General features: G+C 35.1%; 1 protein-coding gene across 6 annotated transcripts in view; it reads left to right on the top strand.

Moving 5' to 3' along the window:
- Cdkal1 (CDK5 regulatory subunit associated protein 1 like 1) overlaps positions 1–16,775 on the top strand; it is a 607,184-nt gene that overhangs the window by 248,497 nt on the left and 341,912 nt on the right. For all 6 annotated transcript variants that reach the window (XM_010622937.2, XM_010622935.2, XM_010622936.3 and 3 more), the window contains exon 8: positions 13,146–13,249. In XM_010622937.2, the coding sequence (XP_010621239.1) occupies positions 13,146–13,249 (104 nt within the window). The remainder of the gene's footprint in view (positions 1–13,145; positions 13,250–16,775) is intronic.

The raw sequence follows: 16,775 nt of genomic DNA, 5'->3' as shown, positions 1-16,775 counted from the left end.
TAACACATAAGTGAAATCATGTAAGTTTTGTCCTTTTATGATTGATTTTTAAGCTTTGAATAGTCATCCAGTGTGTAGCATGCACCAGAATTTTGTTTTAGGGTTGAGTACAATTTCATATGTGTATATGTGTATATATTCTCTATACTTCTTTTGAACATTTGAGTCACCACCTGCATTTTGGCTATTGCGAATAATGTTTGCTATTAAACAATGTTTGTTTTTAACAAGTTCCTGCTTTCAGTTCTTTTGTGTATAGATTTAGAAGTAGAATTATTAGGCCATACAGTAATTGTTTTTAAAGGAATTGCGTACTGATTTTCACAGCAGGTCCACTCTTTTACATTCCCACTATCTGTAGAATTTTCTTTTGCCTACATTTATCTTGAAAATCAGTTGTTAGGGTACACCAGAGTCACAAATTACTCCACTGTTCTAGTTTTAGTCCTTAAATGATTCCTTTTGACTCTTGCATACTTAATGGGGTGAATATTACAGATATTAGCTACATTAGTCCTGTCTACTTGTTTCTTCATTTCACAAAACATTTCTTAGATAGATGGAAGGCATTACCTGCAACCCTAGGATTAGATGGAACCTTGTGTTCAAGAATCTTGAAAATGGTATTATTTTGTTTTGTCACTAAAGACTAAGATGAAAAATAAAAAGATATCATGAGTTGTTTTATCTGAGGTCCTATACTGAGAATATGGAAGTATCCTCACATTGCTAATTTTGATTCCACAGATTCACGGAAGAGATACAGGCCTGGAGACAGTACTCTGTACCTTTAGGTACTATGATCAAGTCTCAACTAAAGCTCTAGAGAATTAATTTTTGTAATGGGTTTTTATAATACAGTTACCATTTACTTTTTTTTTTTCTTTTTTGAACTGGAGATCGAAATCGTGTCCTTGTGCTTGCAAGGCAGGTAGCAGAACCACTGAGCTAAATCCCCCAGCCCTACCATTTACTTATCAAAATTTATTAATTAATTAATTTATTAATTCATTCTTTCATTCTTTTTATTGAGTTTATTGGTACATTCTAGATATATAGTACAGTTACATTCATTACTGGGATCTTGTACCTTTACATGACAGGTCTTGGTTGTCATTTTTTCCCCTTGTCCCTGCCCTCCCTTCACCCCCTCCTACCATTTACTTTTAAAGTTTGTACCTGTCAGTTATATTATCACACCTGAACTATTTCTGAAACTAAGCTTTTGATTATTACAAATATAAATAAATATTAGAAGTAAAGTTCCCTTTTTACTTTCTCTAAAGAGTAAGCCAACTATAGAGATGTGCAACAGTAATTTTTGTGCTGTATCTTTGTTGTACTTTACATTGATTTTATCAAGTTGAGAAAAGTAATCTGAGACAGCATTCAAGATTTCATTTGTTGAGCTGTTTTCAAAGATACTGCATTTGTGTGATAGTTTCGCAAAGATTTTATTAAATTTTAAAATTATATATTTTGGACTAATTAAAATTGTAATACACACTAATAGAAAATTGCATCTAAAATAGTTAATATACAGTAAAAGAAGTTGTTTTTCCAAAGCACCATTAATGGTCTGTACTCCATTGATCCAATTGTTCCCTCCATATTTTCTCCTTTCCTACTGAAGGTTATTATTGTCAGTGGAACTGGGGTGTAGCACCATGCTGTCTTTGACCAAGAAAGGTTGATGTGTAAGTATTAAGCTACACTTCAGAAATCCTGGGGTTTCTTTTCTAATTAATTGGCTGAACCAGTCCTAGTTAATTTATTAGTAAAACAAGATTGAAGATTTTTGTTTTGAGGTTCTTTCATATTTTTGAGTCATAGCAAAATCTCAAATTCAGAAACCTGACATTCTCTGCGCAATCTATTTTATTGAGTCTCTATGGTATACCTACCCTGTAACACTTTTCTAGTTTGACAGGAAGGACTCTGTTCATCTTGTAAATTTTATTTAACCTAGTAAAGGCATTTCTCAAATTTGGTATCTAGAAAGATTGCAAATGCAAGGAAGTGGGTTTAGGTTATATAGGATGTAAGATTATTTTGGTAGCACCCTTTAGTTATTTTGAAGGTTTTAGTGGAGTTTAGAAATATATTGGTTATTTAGTCCATATATTTTAACTGTAGACTATAGGCAAATTAGTGAGAATGAAATGTAATGACTTGTGTAATTTGAGGTTAAGAGCTGCATCTTAATCCAGTGGCTGAGCTGTGTTTATCTATGATTTCTTTGGCTAGTTCTTCCTTGGCTTATAGGGTGAGGATCAATTGGTCCTGAGTGCAAACTTGTCACAATTTCTAAAGGAAAGTGCTGTTTTTAAAAATTGAAGTAGTATTTTTCCCTGAGTCTTCAATACATTTCATTGATAGGAATTTTATCCCATGTTAATTTCTGAACTAATTCCAGTTTATACAAGAATGCTATGTGCTAGTTGGCATAGGTTTGAGTTCCTGAACTCGCCGTTTATTGCAAATGGAAAAGAGACTTCCCACTGATTAGTCACACAGTATTCCAGAGCTGGTGATAGGGTTCATTTCTCTTGAAGTTTGTAGATGCAGGAGAAAAGAGTAGATTCCTAAACAAAAGCATCATAGGGATAAGTCCTACATAGGAATTTAACAGCATGACCTAGAGTTCACCCCTTTCACTCCCAAACTTTCATATCTGTTCTTGCTCTCATGACCTTATCTAAAGCTAGCCCTTAAAGGTCATATCCTTACCACCCCTTGAACAAAGACATTGAGAGTCTCATCTAGTACTAAGACCAGGATCTCTGAGTGATGCATAGTGCTCTCTATCTCACCTGATCTAACTCTTCATGGTCTTGCAACCTTTAGCTAAATAGCTCATAAGGTCAATCTTTCATAATATGGAATAAGAGCAGGAAATTTACTATACACATTCCCATTTTAAAAGGATAAAAACTGTGTGTGATATCCCATACCTGTAATCTCAGTACTTGGGAGGCTGAGGCAGGAGCATTGCCACTTCATGGCCACTTGAACTATAGAACAAGACCTTGTCTCACCACCCCCACCCTTTCCCCAAAATGGGGAAGAGGATAGTATGGCTGGGGTTGTGGGCTCAATACCAGCTTAGTAGGCACGTAGCCTGGATTTGATGCCCAATACAATACAATAAAACAAAACAAAACAAAACAAAAAAAACAAAAAAGAGGATAATAAACAAAATATACATTGGTCGTTTTTTTCATAATCCAGGCATGATAAGTATTCCCTATACTGACAGAAAGTTACTTTCATAACTCTTTAGTGCATTTGATCATGACTGCGAGTAAATTTTTAAAAAAATTGTCTTCCATGCCATATCCAAGGTCCTTTGGAAAGGACTATCCATTCAGGAACTGCAACTTCGTGTGTGTGAGTGTGTGTGTGTGTGTGTGTGTGTGAGAGAGAGAGAGAGAGAGACCGACCATTTATCCTGCTCTTCTCCACCCTCAGTTTGTCAAGCACAATCAAAGGAGACACTGAGAAAGATGTGTGGGCACAGGAGAGGCAAGGTTCCAGCAGTAACATTCTTGATCTTAATTCGAGTTTGGCCATGAGAGATCACAGGATGCCTTAGAACAGTACTGCTTTTGACATGGTCATGGGACTAGCAAAATTAGTATCAGTTGGATGTCAAATTGCTGCTGCCACCTGAGACTTCCTAAATCATAACAGGAGGTCTAGCAGTTTGCCTTGAGCAGACCTCCCAGAGCATCTGATGTACTCTCTGGTTTAAGAGCCACTAAGATAGATATTCTACACGTGTTTTGTGGGGTTTTTTGGAAAATCAACTCCCTTAAAAGCTAAGGAGACCACTAATCTGTTCATGGTCAGTTCCATTTGCACCAACCATGGCCAGAGACCTTAGCTGGTCATTTTTTTATGAGTCTGAGAATTTCTCTGTTATAGCAAGCGGCTTCTACCTGTAGGTCAAGATCATAATTTAATGGCTACTATGCTGTCTTGGCCTCTGCTTGTCACTTGTCTTTAGAACCCTAAACCACTGTAATGCATTGTTCCCACAGACCTTTGGTTGCAGCTTGTTGAAGTAAGGGGACTTGATGGCAAGAATAGGCTGACTTCTGCATTTTCTTTCTCTGATAAAGGTATTTTATCTCACAAGGTAGAGATAGGCATTCAAATTCTATCTCAGTTCTAATAATAGGATTAGGATTGTAGCCTGCAAATTTGATAATTTGTTGAAGTAAAAATGGTAGATAATGTGAATGCTTTGTATTATTTTTCTATTTTAGTTGAAATGCATTGTCTTTGTTCATTATTTAGTTGTTCACATTATTATTTATTTGGTCCAAACAATTTCAGTTATTTTCCCCCACAGGTTAGAAGTTTCTGTGAATGTAGCTTTTTAATTTCAAAATCCTTGAAATATAAGATTTCCCCCTCATTTTTCAGGATGTTTTGACCAGTGGTAGAACAATGCCTTTTACTTTTTCAAAACCAGGAATTAAACTTGGGACCTTATGCTTGTGAGGCAGGTGGCGGAACCACTGAGCTAAATTCCTGGCCCAATAAATGCTATTTTAAAAATTATCATCACACAATTTTGGTTCAAACCCCAGTATGTAGTACTACCACTACTTCGTACAAATATATGTGCCTTGTTTACATTCTTACAGGTTCTGATTCAGTGAGTCTGGTGAGGGAGCCAGTTATCTGTACCTAAAAATAACAAAATTAAGCCAGAAAGGAAATTTTATATATGTGTAGCTGGAGAAAGAGGTAGAAGGTGTGTTTGTGTGTGAATATGTACTTTTATGTACATGACATGTGTGCATACTTCAACTTGGAGGTGTTTTTAGATTGTTTAATTATCTTTTGTGTGCTAGGGATTGAATTTAGGGCCTTGTTTATGCTAAGCATGTGCTGTACTACTAAGCTATACTATCATTCCCAAATTATAGTATTTTTAAAAAGGTTTTCTGTTACTACCTTTAAAAAACATTTTAGCATGTAGATGCTGCCCTACTTTTTATGGTTTAATATAGGATTTTTGAAATTTATACAGGTGAGAATGTAGTATGCATTCAGTAGAAACTATACTTTGAATTTTGATCTTTCATCTTTTCCTGGGCTCCGTGCTATGATTCTCTGGTAATGCTGGGCAGTGACAGTGAGCTGCAACTTACAGTTTGCCCCAAGATCACAAGGGAAACAACTGATACTGTACAGTTCACTGTATTTCTGAGTTGTGATGTTCTGTACGCTAGATGCACTAAATTCAGTTTTTATTTACAGTATTTTCAAATTATCAAGGAGCATCTATATTGGGAATATGTCTTATGCGGCAGAACTATATATTTAAAAGATAAATCATGCATATTTATATATGATTTTATACTTACCGTACAAAAATATATCTGACTACGAGATCAGAGTATTTCATTTTCAGCTTGCACATTTGTAAGTTAATTCAAGTCTATGGCATAGTCTCTTTGTATGGGATCTCCAACTCTGAAGGCCAACTATTTAACAATGATATTTGGCAACTGCAGCTCTCTCTACTGTTTTCTTTGAAAGAAATAGATAATATCTTAGACTGAAAGTTTTGACTATGGCCAATGCTTTAGAAAATGAAAAATAACAGTGTAGGTGGAACCTCCTTTCCCAGGCATGATCCATGTCGTTGCCCTATGCCAGCGGTAGCAAACCTTTGGCACACCTGCCTCAGCCAGCTGTTTATTTTTGGAAGCTCTATAAGGTTCACTATCACTGCCTTGTGCCTTCTACATTCCTGCCTTCCCTTTCCCCACCTTGTTTCATGGATACCCTTCTGCTTAGCATACCTCTTGGCTGTTTAGAGGTCTAGACCATTTTGAATTCACCAATAGCCTGTATTGATAATTTACTTGTAGATAAAGCAGTGTGTTAGCAGGTAGTAAAATGAGTAAAATATACACCCATTCCTTAGGCAAATTGTAATTTAGTGAGATTACTGGGATAAGCATACAATCACATATTCTTATAGAGTGAGTCATTGTGTCTTTAGTGAAGCACAGAGTTCAACTGGTGTTGAAGGGATTTCAGATAACTTTTGGCAAGTTTTTTAGTCTTTTGAGTTTGTTTTCTTTGTGATAGTTGAAGATAATAACGCTTATGTCAAGATAGCCTTGAGGTAAATGAAACAGTAGGAAATGCATAGCTAAATGTCTTGCAAGCATGCAGTAGTCAAAGCAGTTTCCAAGTTGTGATGATTTTTATAGGGGTTGGTGGGTGATGATGATGATTATAATAATTCTTTCAGGTGAAGGGAATGAGAACCAAAGGTGAGGATTTAAAATAACACTGAAGGGCCAAGGATTTAGCTCAGTGGCACCACACCTGCCTTGCAAGTGCACGTTCTGAGTTCAATCCCTGGTACAGGAAAATAATTAAAAAAAAACACTGAAGCACTTTTTGAAGCAAAGTATGTATGTCAACCAAGAGGAAACACAGCTGCAATTATTATTTACCGTAGTACAGTGTTATTCTTGTTTGTTTGTTTGTTTGGTTTTTGAGACAGGGCCTCTCTACATAGTTCAGGTTGGCCTTGAATTTGTGACAGTCCTCCTGCCTCAGCCTAAGTGCTGAGCTATAAGCATATATCACTACCTCTGGCCTTTTTTGGTACATATTTTTAATTAAAAAAAAAAACCCAAAAAGGGTACAGTTGAAGATACAGTTCAAGGGGAGGGGGGGTGGAGGGAGGGCAGGCACAAGGGGAAAAAATGAGGACCAAGATGTGTCATGTAGAGGTACAAGGTCCCAACAATGAGTGTAACTGTACTGTATCCCTAAAATGTACCAGTAAACTCAATGAAGAAAAAAAAAGATACAGTTCAGTTATTAGAATAAGCCTCTGGGTTGGGAGAGAAGATTGAGTCATTAACTCAGGTGAATGGATGGATTTCAGGTGAAGGAGTCCTGGCCACAGAAATCATGAAGAATTTAGGGGTTTGAAACTGTATTTTGCTAGTTTTTCAAGTATACTATTTTTCTTTGTTTGGTTTTGGTAAAAAGGTATTATTATATCATTGTTTGAACAACTAATCAGATTCTGAATATCTCCTGTATTTGTTTGAAAGATCAAAAAGTTTATACTTTTCCTGGAAACACTTGAAAAACCAAGATGAGGACTCACAGTGCATTATGTTTAACAATGAAGTCTGGCACAGCCTGTTTGTTTCTGGGATTTTTGTTTTTCCTTTGCTTGATTGATGATGCTTTAGTATGGAGGAATATGGACAGTTCACTGTTGGTTTTTCCTGGATTTAGCACTTATTGAGGGCTTATTATAATATCTGAAGGTTTGAGAAAGATCTTATACTCTATCAATTGATCAAAAATAAAGAAGAATTAAGTTATGTGAGTGAAATGACATATGCTGATTCAAAGTATTAATGCTTAAGTCTAAGTAATTTTTGCATATTCAGACTTATCCTTGACCTGAAGCAGAGTGAAACAGCCTAAATCTTACTAGGTTTTTACAGTTTTTCCTTCAAAAAAGAAACTTAGTATGGGTGACTTTTTAAAAGTATAGTTCTGTTTTGTAAATTATTCCAGAATTTGTGATATCTAAAGATGCTTATTTTTAAGAAAAGACTAAATATGTTAAAACTTAGTTTTCATTTGCTTTAGGTGGTCAAGTAGTAAAGTGATCTGTCAGGTGTTTAAAACCCTTTGGAGTTTATAATTTGTGAAAATTTGTCATTTAGTTTGTGTAATTTAGAATATTCTTCTACAGATGCTTTTTAAGACTTGGAATTTATACTCCTAAATTAAATGTTTGCTGTGGCTCTGCCGTGGAAGCTGTTAGTTACTTCTTGCCAGTTGTCGATGTGACAGACAAGTAATGAGTAGGGTGTTGCACTAGTGTTATCCCTCTGACCACAGTCTGGGTCTTCCTTGCAGTTCAACAGCCATCTCATTTTAGTTTTGGCTTTCACCAGTCAACCTTCAAAGAGCTTTTGTTTTCTGATGGTTAAAAGAACTGGCTAAGTGTTCTTACTCTTAGACAATTATTTTATTGTTTACGGATAATTGAAACTACCTATTAAAGGTCTCCTTATGAAGTCCTTTATTTTAAGCTTGACATACTGAAATGGTTGGTCAACACAGTTCCTTTTGATTGGGAAAAAACTGTTTTTAAGCATTAAAAATCTAATTATTTTCTCATTTGGCACAGCATGTTTTTCCTGTATATGGTAATAAAATTTCTTTCATTTTTAAATGTAAGGCCTGGAAAAGTTAATGCTTGAGTTGGTATTAATGTGACATGCTTAAACAAATGTGCACTGTAGAAATGTTCACTTTAAGAAAAAGTATTAGATACAAAAAAAAATAATACGAAGCATTATTTTGATAGCTGTGGATAAGAATGAACCCACTTTATATAATAAAGTGTTCATGATCCTCAGGTCTGTTTCTTTGCCAGTACCATGCTGTTTTTATCACAGTGGCTTTGTAGTATAGTTTCAAGTTGGGGATTGTGATACCGCTTGCCCTATCTCTGTTGCCTAGAATTGCTTTTGCTATTCTAGGTCTCTTCTGATTCCAATGAATTTTTGGATTGTTAACTCTAGTTCTGTGAAATAAACTGTTGGGATTTCAGTAGGGATTGCATTTAATCTGTATAGCAGTTTTGGCCATTCTTATTATATCGATTCGTCCTACTCAGAAACAAGGGATGATTTTCAATTTTCTTATATGCCCTTCACCCTCTTTTTAAGAATGATGTAATTTTCACTGTAGAAGTCTTTTGTTGACTTCATTAGATTGATTCCTAGATATTTCATTTTTTTATATGCAATTGTGAAAGGGATTGTTTCCCTAATTTGACTCTCAATAAGACTGTTATTCATATACAAGAAGGCTATTGGTTATAAGTTAGGTAGAACTCTTGAAGATATTGGCATAGGAAGACTATGAACAAATCCTTAGTAGCATGGGAACTAGCACAAAGAATCAACAATTGGGATCTCATCTTTTTGAAAAGCTTCTGCACTGCCAGAGAAATCACAAGCAGAGCTAAGAGACAACCCACAATATTGGAAAATATTTTTACCAGCTGTTCCTCAAAAGTTTACTATCTAGAATATATAAAGAACTAAAAAAAATAAAAAAACCAGACTCCCCAAATATAAAGACCCAATTCAAAAATGGGCATCTGAAATGAACAGACATTTTGCAAAGAAGTAAAAGCAGCAAATAATCATGAAAAATGTTCAACATCACTGGTCATTTGAGAGATGCAGATGAAAAGAACACTGAGATTGTAAAAATGGCTGCTATCAAGAAATCAACCAATAACAAATGCTGATGGGGTTGTAGGCCGAAAGGAACCCTTCACCATTGTTGGTGGGAGTGCAGATGGGTGCAACCACTGTGGAAATCAATATGGAGATACCTCAAACAACTAGCATTAGAGGTGTCATTTGACTCAGCTATCCCTCTGTTGGGTATCTTCCAAAAAGAATTAAAAGAATCATACCACAGTGATTTATGTGCACCTGTTTATAGTGGACCAGTTTGTAATAGCTAAAACTTGTAAACAGCCCAGCTACCCATCAACTGGAGACTGGATAAGGAAGATGTGGGTTTTCTATGAAATGGAGTACTACTCAGCCATAAAGAATGAGAAACTAGAGGCATTTATAGCTAAATGGATGCATATTGAGGCTATACTCTTAATTCAAATCAATATGCACATGTGTGAATACCAAATAGTTTCTATGGTGTGAAAAAGTAAGTGTAAATAAGGATTAGATTGTATAATTGATATTGTGTAGTAGGAAGAAAAGTCTAAAAGAGTAGATGAAGTGGGAGGCATACGGCAAAGGTAAAAATGGAAAAGAAAAATTTTTTGAAAAGGAAAACCATGGAAACAATGTCTTTTTAAACAGGGAAGGGTGGAGGGGCAAAAGGGAGGGTTGGGGAATGGGGAAAAATAAGAACCTGATTAAGTCATGTATAGGTACAAGATCCCAATGATGAATGTAACTGTGTTGTATACCTAATATGTACCAGTAAATTTAATAAAGATAAAAAAATAAAATGTTCAGACTCCAAAAATATCACAACTTTAAACCCAGGGGAACCATTTACTGTAGAATATTTTGAATTCTTAATGTCATATTTATATTTCCTGGCTTTTGAGTATTATAAATGTTTTAGAATACAGCTTGTTTTTAAATTTTGTGTACATTTTCATGAGTGATTTTTCTGTGAGGAAGAAATTTCCACCTTTATTAAATGAGACAGTAAGAAAATATGATTGATTTCCACCCTTGGCTTTTAAGACAAGCTATCAGCAACACATGTTCCAAACATAGTGGGGTATACCTCGAACAGGATATGTAATTATTTCCTTAGAAAATTGCTTAAAAACAGTTACATTAAACAGCTAGTATGTACTAACCATTCGATAGATGCAGATACTATCCTAAGTGGTTTACATGTATGAATTCATTTATATTATAAATGAGGAAATATGTTTCCCTTCTTTACTTCTGTTTTCTTTCTCTACCTGTTTTTCTGACTGGTATCCCATTAGACTGTCGCTTTTAAGAAACAGCCCAAGTCAGAAATAGTAGTAGCTTCTATCAGAGCTACCCACTTAATTTATGTTGCTCCCGATTTTTCATGGGACAAAGACATGACAGAGCCTTAGGAGGTAGAGAAGGCAGGTTGCCTGGTAGATACTGATTCAGGCTGAGCAAATGCCATTCCTAAGGGGATAGGAGGGGCATGGCAGAGCCTGCTACAAGGAGTGGACAGAGTGTGAAGACACTTAAGAAAAAGAGAGAAAAGGACGCTGGGCTTCCAGGATCCCCATCACATAGCTCTGAGAACCTGAGCTGTTAAACGTGACAAATGAGATCAGGTGACATATTTTGTCACAGATTGACTAGAAGGAGGAAAATCAGCAATTGGAGGACAACAAGAAGGATGAAAGTGACAAGTTTGTGCCAGTGAGGGCACAGGAAGCCTGTCTTTAGATTTCTAAGAACTGGAAAAAGAAACAAAACACACTTATTTTAAACAGATAGATTTGTACACCAGTGAGTACTAGATAAGCACTGGCCATAAAACTGAGTACATACACAATATCACATTATGTCTTGTTGGATGAGCACCATTATTATTTTCATTTGTATGTAGCTAGGATTTTTTTTGAGGGGGTGCTGGGGATCCAACTGAAGGCCCTGCCAATGCCCTCTGCAACTGTACCACATCCCTGAACCAATGATACTTGACACATTTACTGTGGGAGGTGATTTGATATGGAGACTGTGTGAAGTTTGAAGTTTCACTGGCCAGGGTTTGAATCTCAGCTGTGATCTGGCTTTAAGTGAGCTTCTTATCTGATGTTTTGAGGTAGATTCTTGTCTATAAAATGGAGATTAGTAACTCTGAAAGGCTGAATGAGATGATGATAATGTATGTAAAATATAAATGTGTTTGGCATTCAGGTCGAACAGAAGGGGGTTATCTTCCGTAGAAGAGATTTCCTGCCCCTGCTTTTCCCCATTAAGTTTATTGTACATTTTAGGTATACAATAGTTACATTCATCAATAGGATCTTGTATCTTCACATTGATGTATCTTGGTTGTTATTTTTTTTCCCATTTCCCGCCCTCCCTTCATCCCTTCTACTCTTCTCTGTTTACAAAGACTTTGTTTCCACATTTTTCCTTTTCTCACATTTTCCTCCTCACTTCTTTCCTTTCTCCCTTTCCCCTTCTGATGTAAAGGATGAACTTTCCTCAAGAAGACTTGCCTCAGGAGAGCAGAGCCTCTGTTTCACAAGCCACAGCTCATTGTTAAGAATACACATTGCTTGGGAGGAAGAGAGTGTCAGTGTTTAAGATCAGGTGGTTAAACAATAAAACACATTTCAGTCTATTACTATATAAAAGGGTTCCATGATAAGATTTTCAGAAATTAAGCATGGCCTCTTTAACTGCTGAGTACAGCGAGGCTATGCATTTTATTGTCATACGTCAATAAAATGTGACATTGATCAGCTTCACTTCTTAAAAGTTCAATTATGTCACTGCTAATTTTTGTTTTGTTCAGTGTTGTTGAGCCTCATCATTTTTGCTTGGGACTTAGTGTTTTTGTTGCTCTTGTAGAAGATTGAACCCAGGCCCTTCACAGTGAGCTATACCCACAACTCCCCCCCACCCCGCCCCATTTTTAAAGTATGTTATTTTGAGACAGGGCCTTGCTAAGTCACTATGTTGCACAGGCTGTGCTCCGATTTTCTATCCTCCTGCCTCAACCTCCCAGTGTACTAGAATTACTGTTCTGTGTGACTATACAGGGCTAAGGCTTTTTTTTTGGTACTAGGGATGGAACTCAGGACCTTGCACTTGCGAGGCAGATATGGTGCCACTGAGCTAAATCCCTGGCCCTAGGACATTTTTAAAAAACTGTTGTGATTCTTTATCTTTTAATAAGAAATTTACATTATATTTTTTAAATTGTAAGACTAAATTCAGCCTTTGTATGAAAAATACAATTTTTATTGTGTCTAAAAGCTGGAAAAGAAGCCTTTTTAAGTTTTTAAAGCTAATATTGTCATTTTACATTTTTAGTTTGACTAATGTAATCCCAAAGAATATTGAGTAGGCACATTTTAATTTCTTTTTCTGATTTTAAAAAGTGAAAAATAATATCTGAAAAATTTTAAGGGAATATTTTATGTTGTTTATTCTTATATCATTAATTGAAAGTTAAGTAAGTATGCTTTCTCATTTGTATTAAAAAGCTATGTATAAGCAGTACTGAAGTTTTCTACATGTTTGACAACTGAAGAAATGCCAGTAGTTTACAAAAAGTGTCTTGAATTGCTTTTGATTAGTCACTGTAAGCATTTATAGCTTTGTTCTCATGAATATGTGTATTTTAAGATAATACTATAATTTGTAGACATATTCTTGAGTAATTGGAACTCAAGAATTGCAAGCTGCTTTGCCTGGTGGAAATAAATTAAACATGAGACATGCAGATAATTGTTTTTTTTTGTATCTCTCATATACATTAAGCACAGTTTGGAGTAACCCCACGTGTTATATATAATTTATCTTTAAGATTTTGAGTCTTATTTATTGCCACCCTTTGAACAGGTGTCTCAATGCTTGTGTCTACTGCAAAACTAAACATGCCAGAGGGAATTTGGCCAGTTATCCCATTGAAGAACTAGTGGATAGAGCCAAACAGTCTTTCCAAGGTAAGAGTGTCTGTAATCTTCTGAATTTAGTCTTCTGAGTCAGTCCTTCAAGTCTTCGAAGTAGCAGTTCCATTTAGATACCAGTTTCTTTAGTTTTTTTTTTTTTGAAGTTTGCAGATATTTCAGTTTAACACAAGATGTTATATTATAAATATAATTGTTCAGCTTATAGTTATATTAATCTTCTAATAGTGCTTTTCTATTTTATTATCACTCTAAGAAAATGACATATTTCATCCTTTATCATCTATCTCTAGACTCTGTGGAAAAAAACAAACAAAAAAATCCATGAGCTCCTGAAATCTTTTCAATTTTTTGTAGGCTCAGTAATACTCAAGGTGTTTCTCATTTTAGGTGCATTTTTTTTTTTTTACCATTTAAGAAACAAAACATTTTTAAAAAGAACAAAAACAGATACAATGAGAGTTTCCTGGAGTTTTTGAAGGGAAAGGGAGGGTTTCCTCTCAGCCATTGTGGGAGGCAGGCCATGCCCCCTCCTTTGCCAAACTGCTGGACCAGGAAAGGGTGCACTGAGGAAGAGTCCTAATGACAGGAATGCCTGGTGTGGGTGGCCAGCTACTTCTGAATCACCACTTGCTGGAAAATGATTGTCTCAGTATCTCTCAGCTTGTAGTAAGAATTATGTTTAACCTGAGTCACAGTTGTGTTGACACATAACTGCTTAAACCAATAACTTCCTCTTTTGTGTTTGTTTATAATATGTGTTTACAACAATGGTATATTTTTATGCCTAACATCAGATAATCCATTATGTCATAATCTTGCGGGTTAATAGGTATTGGCAATGTACTTTTCCTTTTAGCAAGTAACTTGGAATGCTGTTTTTAGTACCTCACACCCAGAAGTTCAGGATATATGAACCCCAAACATCTCTTTTATGTAGTCTATCTATAAAGCTTTTATCAACATGAATTTGGAACATCACTTTTACTAGAAAGAAATATACTTTCATTTGGTATTTTTTGTCACTTCCAAATAATTTTTCCTTCTACTTTTATAGTCTTAGCTTAGTCCCTTACCCGGTTCATATTCAGCTAGTAATGAAAAAGAAGCAAAGAAAATTTATTGGTTCTTGATAGTGTTCTGTTTTTATAGCCAGGTTGTTATCCAGTCTTAGGCAAAGTCTTAAGTAGTTGTCTTTTCTGCAACATGATTATTTACAGGACTATTTTAGAAGGGGCACATATTGGCAGAGAAACCTAATCCATATATCTGATTATCTTTGCTGGCTGACATTTTTTCCAGTCTGGGATTGAAACCAGAACTACACACATACTAGGCAAACACTGTGTTGCTAAAAATTGCCAGCTCCTTTAAAATTTTATTTGGAGACACTGTCAAAATTTAAAAGTAACTGAGATTACAGATTTTTCTCCTTTTGGGGGGCACCAAAAGCACACCTGGCTTTTTCTGGCATTCTTACTTTTTTCCCCATATGGATAATGGCAATATTAAAGATAGATGATCTAGCTACCAAATGCTGTAAGTTAGAAGGCACACAAATTAGTACTTTTCAAGATCATACATTTTTAATTATTTATTTTTCTTTTTATTGAGTTTATTGGTACAATCTAGGTCTACAGTACAGTTACATTCATTACTGAGATCCTGTACCTTCACGACAGGTCTTGGTTCTCATTTTTTCCCCTTGTCCCTGCCCTCGATCATACATTTTTAAACACAACTAATGTATTTAAACATTCTTCTATTTCATTTTACTTGAAAATTTATTTGAAAAATATAAACTGTAAAATCACATGTAGGAAGTGTAAGTATTTTCTTCTTTCTTTCCTAACTGTTCTCACCTGTAATTTATGCTAACACATGATTGCCTTACAACTTTACACAGTTAACGTTTAATATGTGATTTGAGAAAAAAAGGATAGAAGCATAATTTTTATATGCCAATTAGAGCGTTTTTCTAAAGATCAAATTTAGCTCTGATTTATCTTTAGAAATGTGGCTTGGTCAATAGAAGTAGACTGTTTCTTTCATGGAATTTTAGTGACTAATATTTTCATGTCTAATGAAGATGACTTGTTGAGTGGTTCAAAGAACGTAGCAGAAGTGAGCTGTAATTTAGTGACTATTTAAAAATAAAGTGTGAGAGGATTATCATCTTTGATATGTGTGTTTTTATTGTTGTGATTGTTGACTATTTGTAATATAAACTGTTCCTGTGTTGTTTCTTGTTATCTGTGTCATAGAGTTGAAACAAAAGCCACTTTTTAGACTTATGAGCTCATTTAATTAGTATGTGGTTCTGAGGTCACAACTTGCTGAGTGAGCTAATGTGTGCAAGAAAATGTTGCAAGTAATTAAGTATTTGGTACTTTTTATCATTGGCAAAGTTGAATGTGAAACTCTGGTCATTTATCAGCTACGTGATCTGAACTAGTTCTCATCACTACAATGTTTAATGTTCTTTGTTGTGAGAATTTGAGATGGAATGTGAAACAGTTATTGTGTCAGTAATATGAAGAAGACATGTTGCTTAAATTAAGACTATAACATGAATCAAGGAGGACAAATCTAATTTGAGGTGAGAATATGGAGACATCCATACGAGACTTTAATGGCTAGCATCAAATGACAGGTTTTACATAAAATTTCTCCATAGATAAACTATTTAGTATGATAGATATCTTTCATTTTCTAAATTTGCAAGGTGCAACTTCATAATGATGACCTTATAATTTCCATCATAGGAAATAGCAATCTATAAGATGACATTTTAAAGACATTAAGTAAGTAGCATTATCTTTTCTTCTGCCTGACATTAAGATTTTAATGTTCATGTAGAATTCTTAAGTTTGAGCTTAAAACTATGGGATAATTATAAAGATAAGTGTAATAAAAGAAATTACTTTTTATTTCTATGACTTTTGCATATTTAGTTCTTTAACAAATCAATGTTTAGGAGTATTCTTTGAGATAAAACCCCTTAAATTCTGCAACTCTGCATTCTACCACCATGACATTGCTGTCCTTCAGTGAGTAACATGGCTGTATTAAGTTTTTGAAAGATGAAAAGTCTAACTATGCAGCCAACAAATTTTAGTACTTTTTAAGCTTACTGTCAGTGGAAATTAAATTTCCCATCTTTAAAACAGTATTTTTGGCCAGTTGTGCTGGCACACTTCTGTAAAGCCTCTCAGTTTGGGAGGTTGAGGCAGGAGGATAGCAAGTTGGAGACCACCAGGGCAACTTCCTGAGTTCTTGATTCAATGTAAAAATTTTAAAAGGGCAGAAAATATAGGTCAGTGGTAGGAAATTTGAATGAATTTGTAAGACCCTAGGTTCAATCCCAGGGTACTGTGTGTCAGAATACAAATTGAAGCTGAGTATAATGAGTCATGCCTATAATTCCAGTACTAGGATGGCTGGGGCAAGAGAATTGCAAGATTGAGCCCAGCCCAGCCTGGAATATATAGACAGACCCTGTCTAAAAACTAAAAACTAAAAACTAAAAAAAAAAAAAAAAAAAAAAAAGGAAAAAAAAAAA

This window comes from Fukomys damarensis, unplaced genomic scaffold (assembly GCF_012274545.1).
Source record: "Fukomys damarensis isolate Sample0158 unplaced genomic scaffold, DMR_v1.0_HiC HiC_scaffold_10, whole genome shotgun sequence".
In the NCBI taxonomy this organism is placed as follows: domain Eukaryota; kingdom Metazoa; phylum Chordata; class Mammalia; order Rodentia; family Bathyergidae; genus Fukomys; species Fukomys damarensis.
Note: the sequence above shows the minus strand (reverse complement) of the source record. Positions and strands in the feature narration are given on the sequence as shown.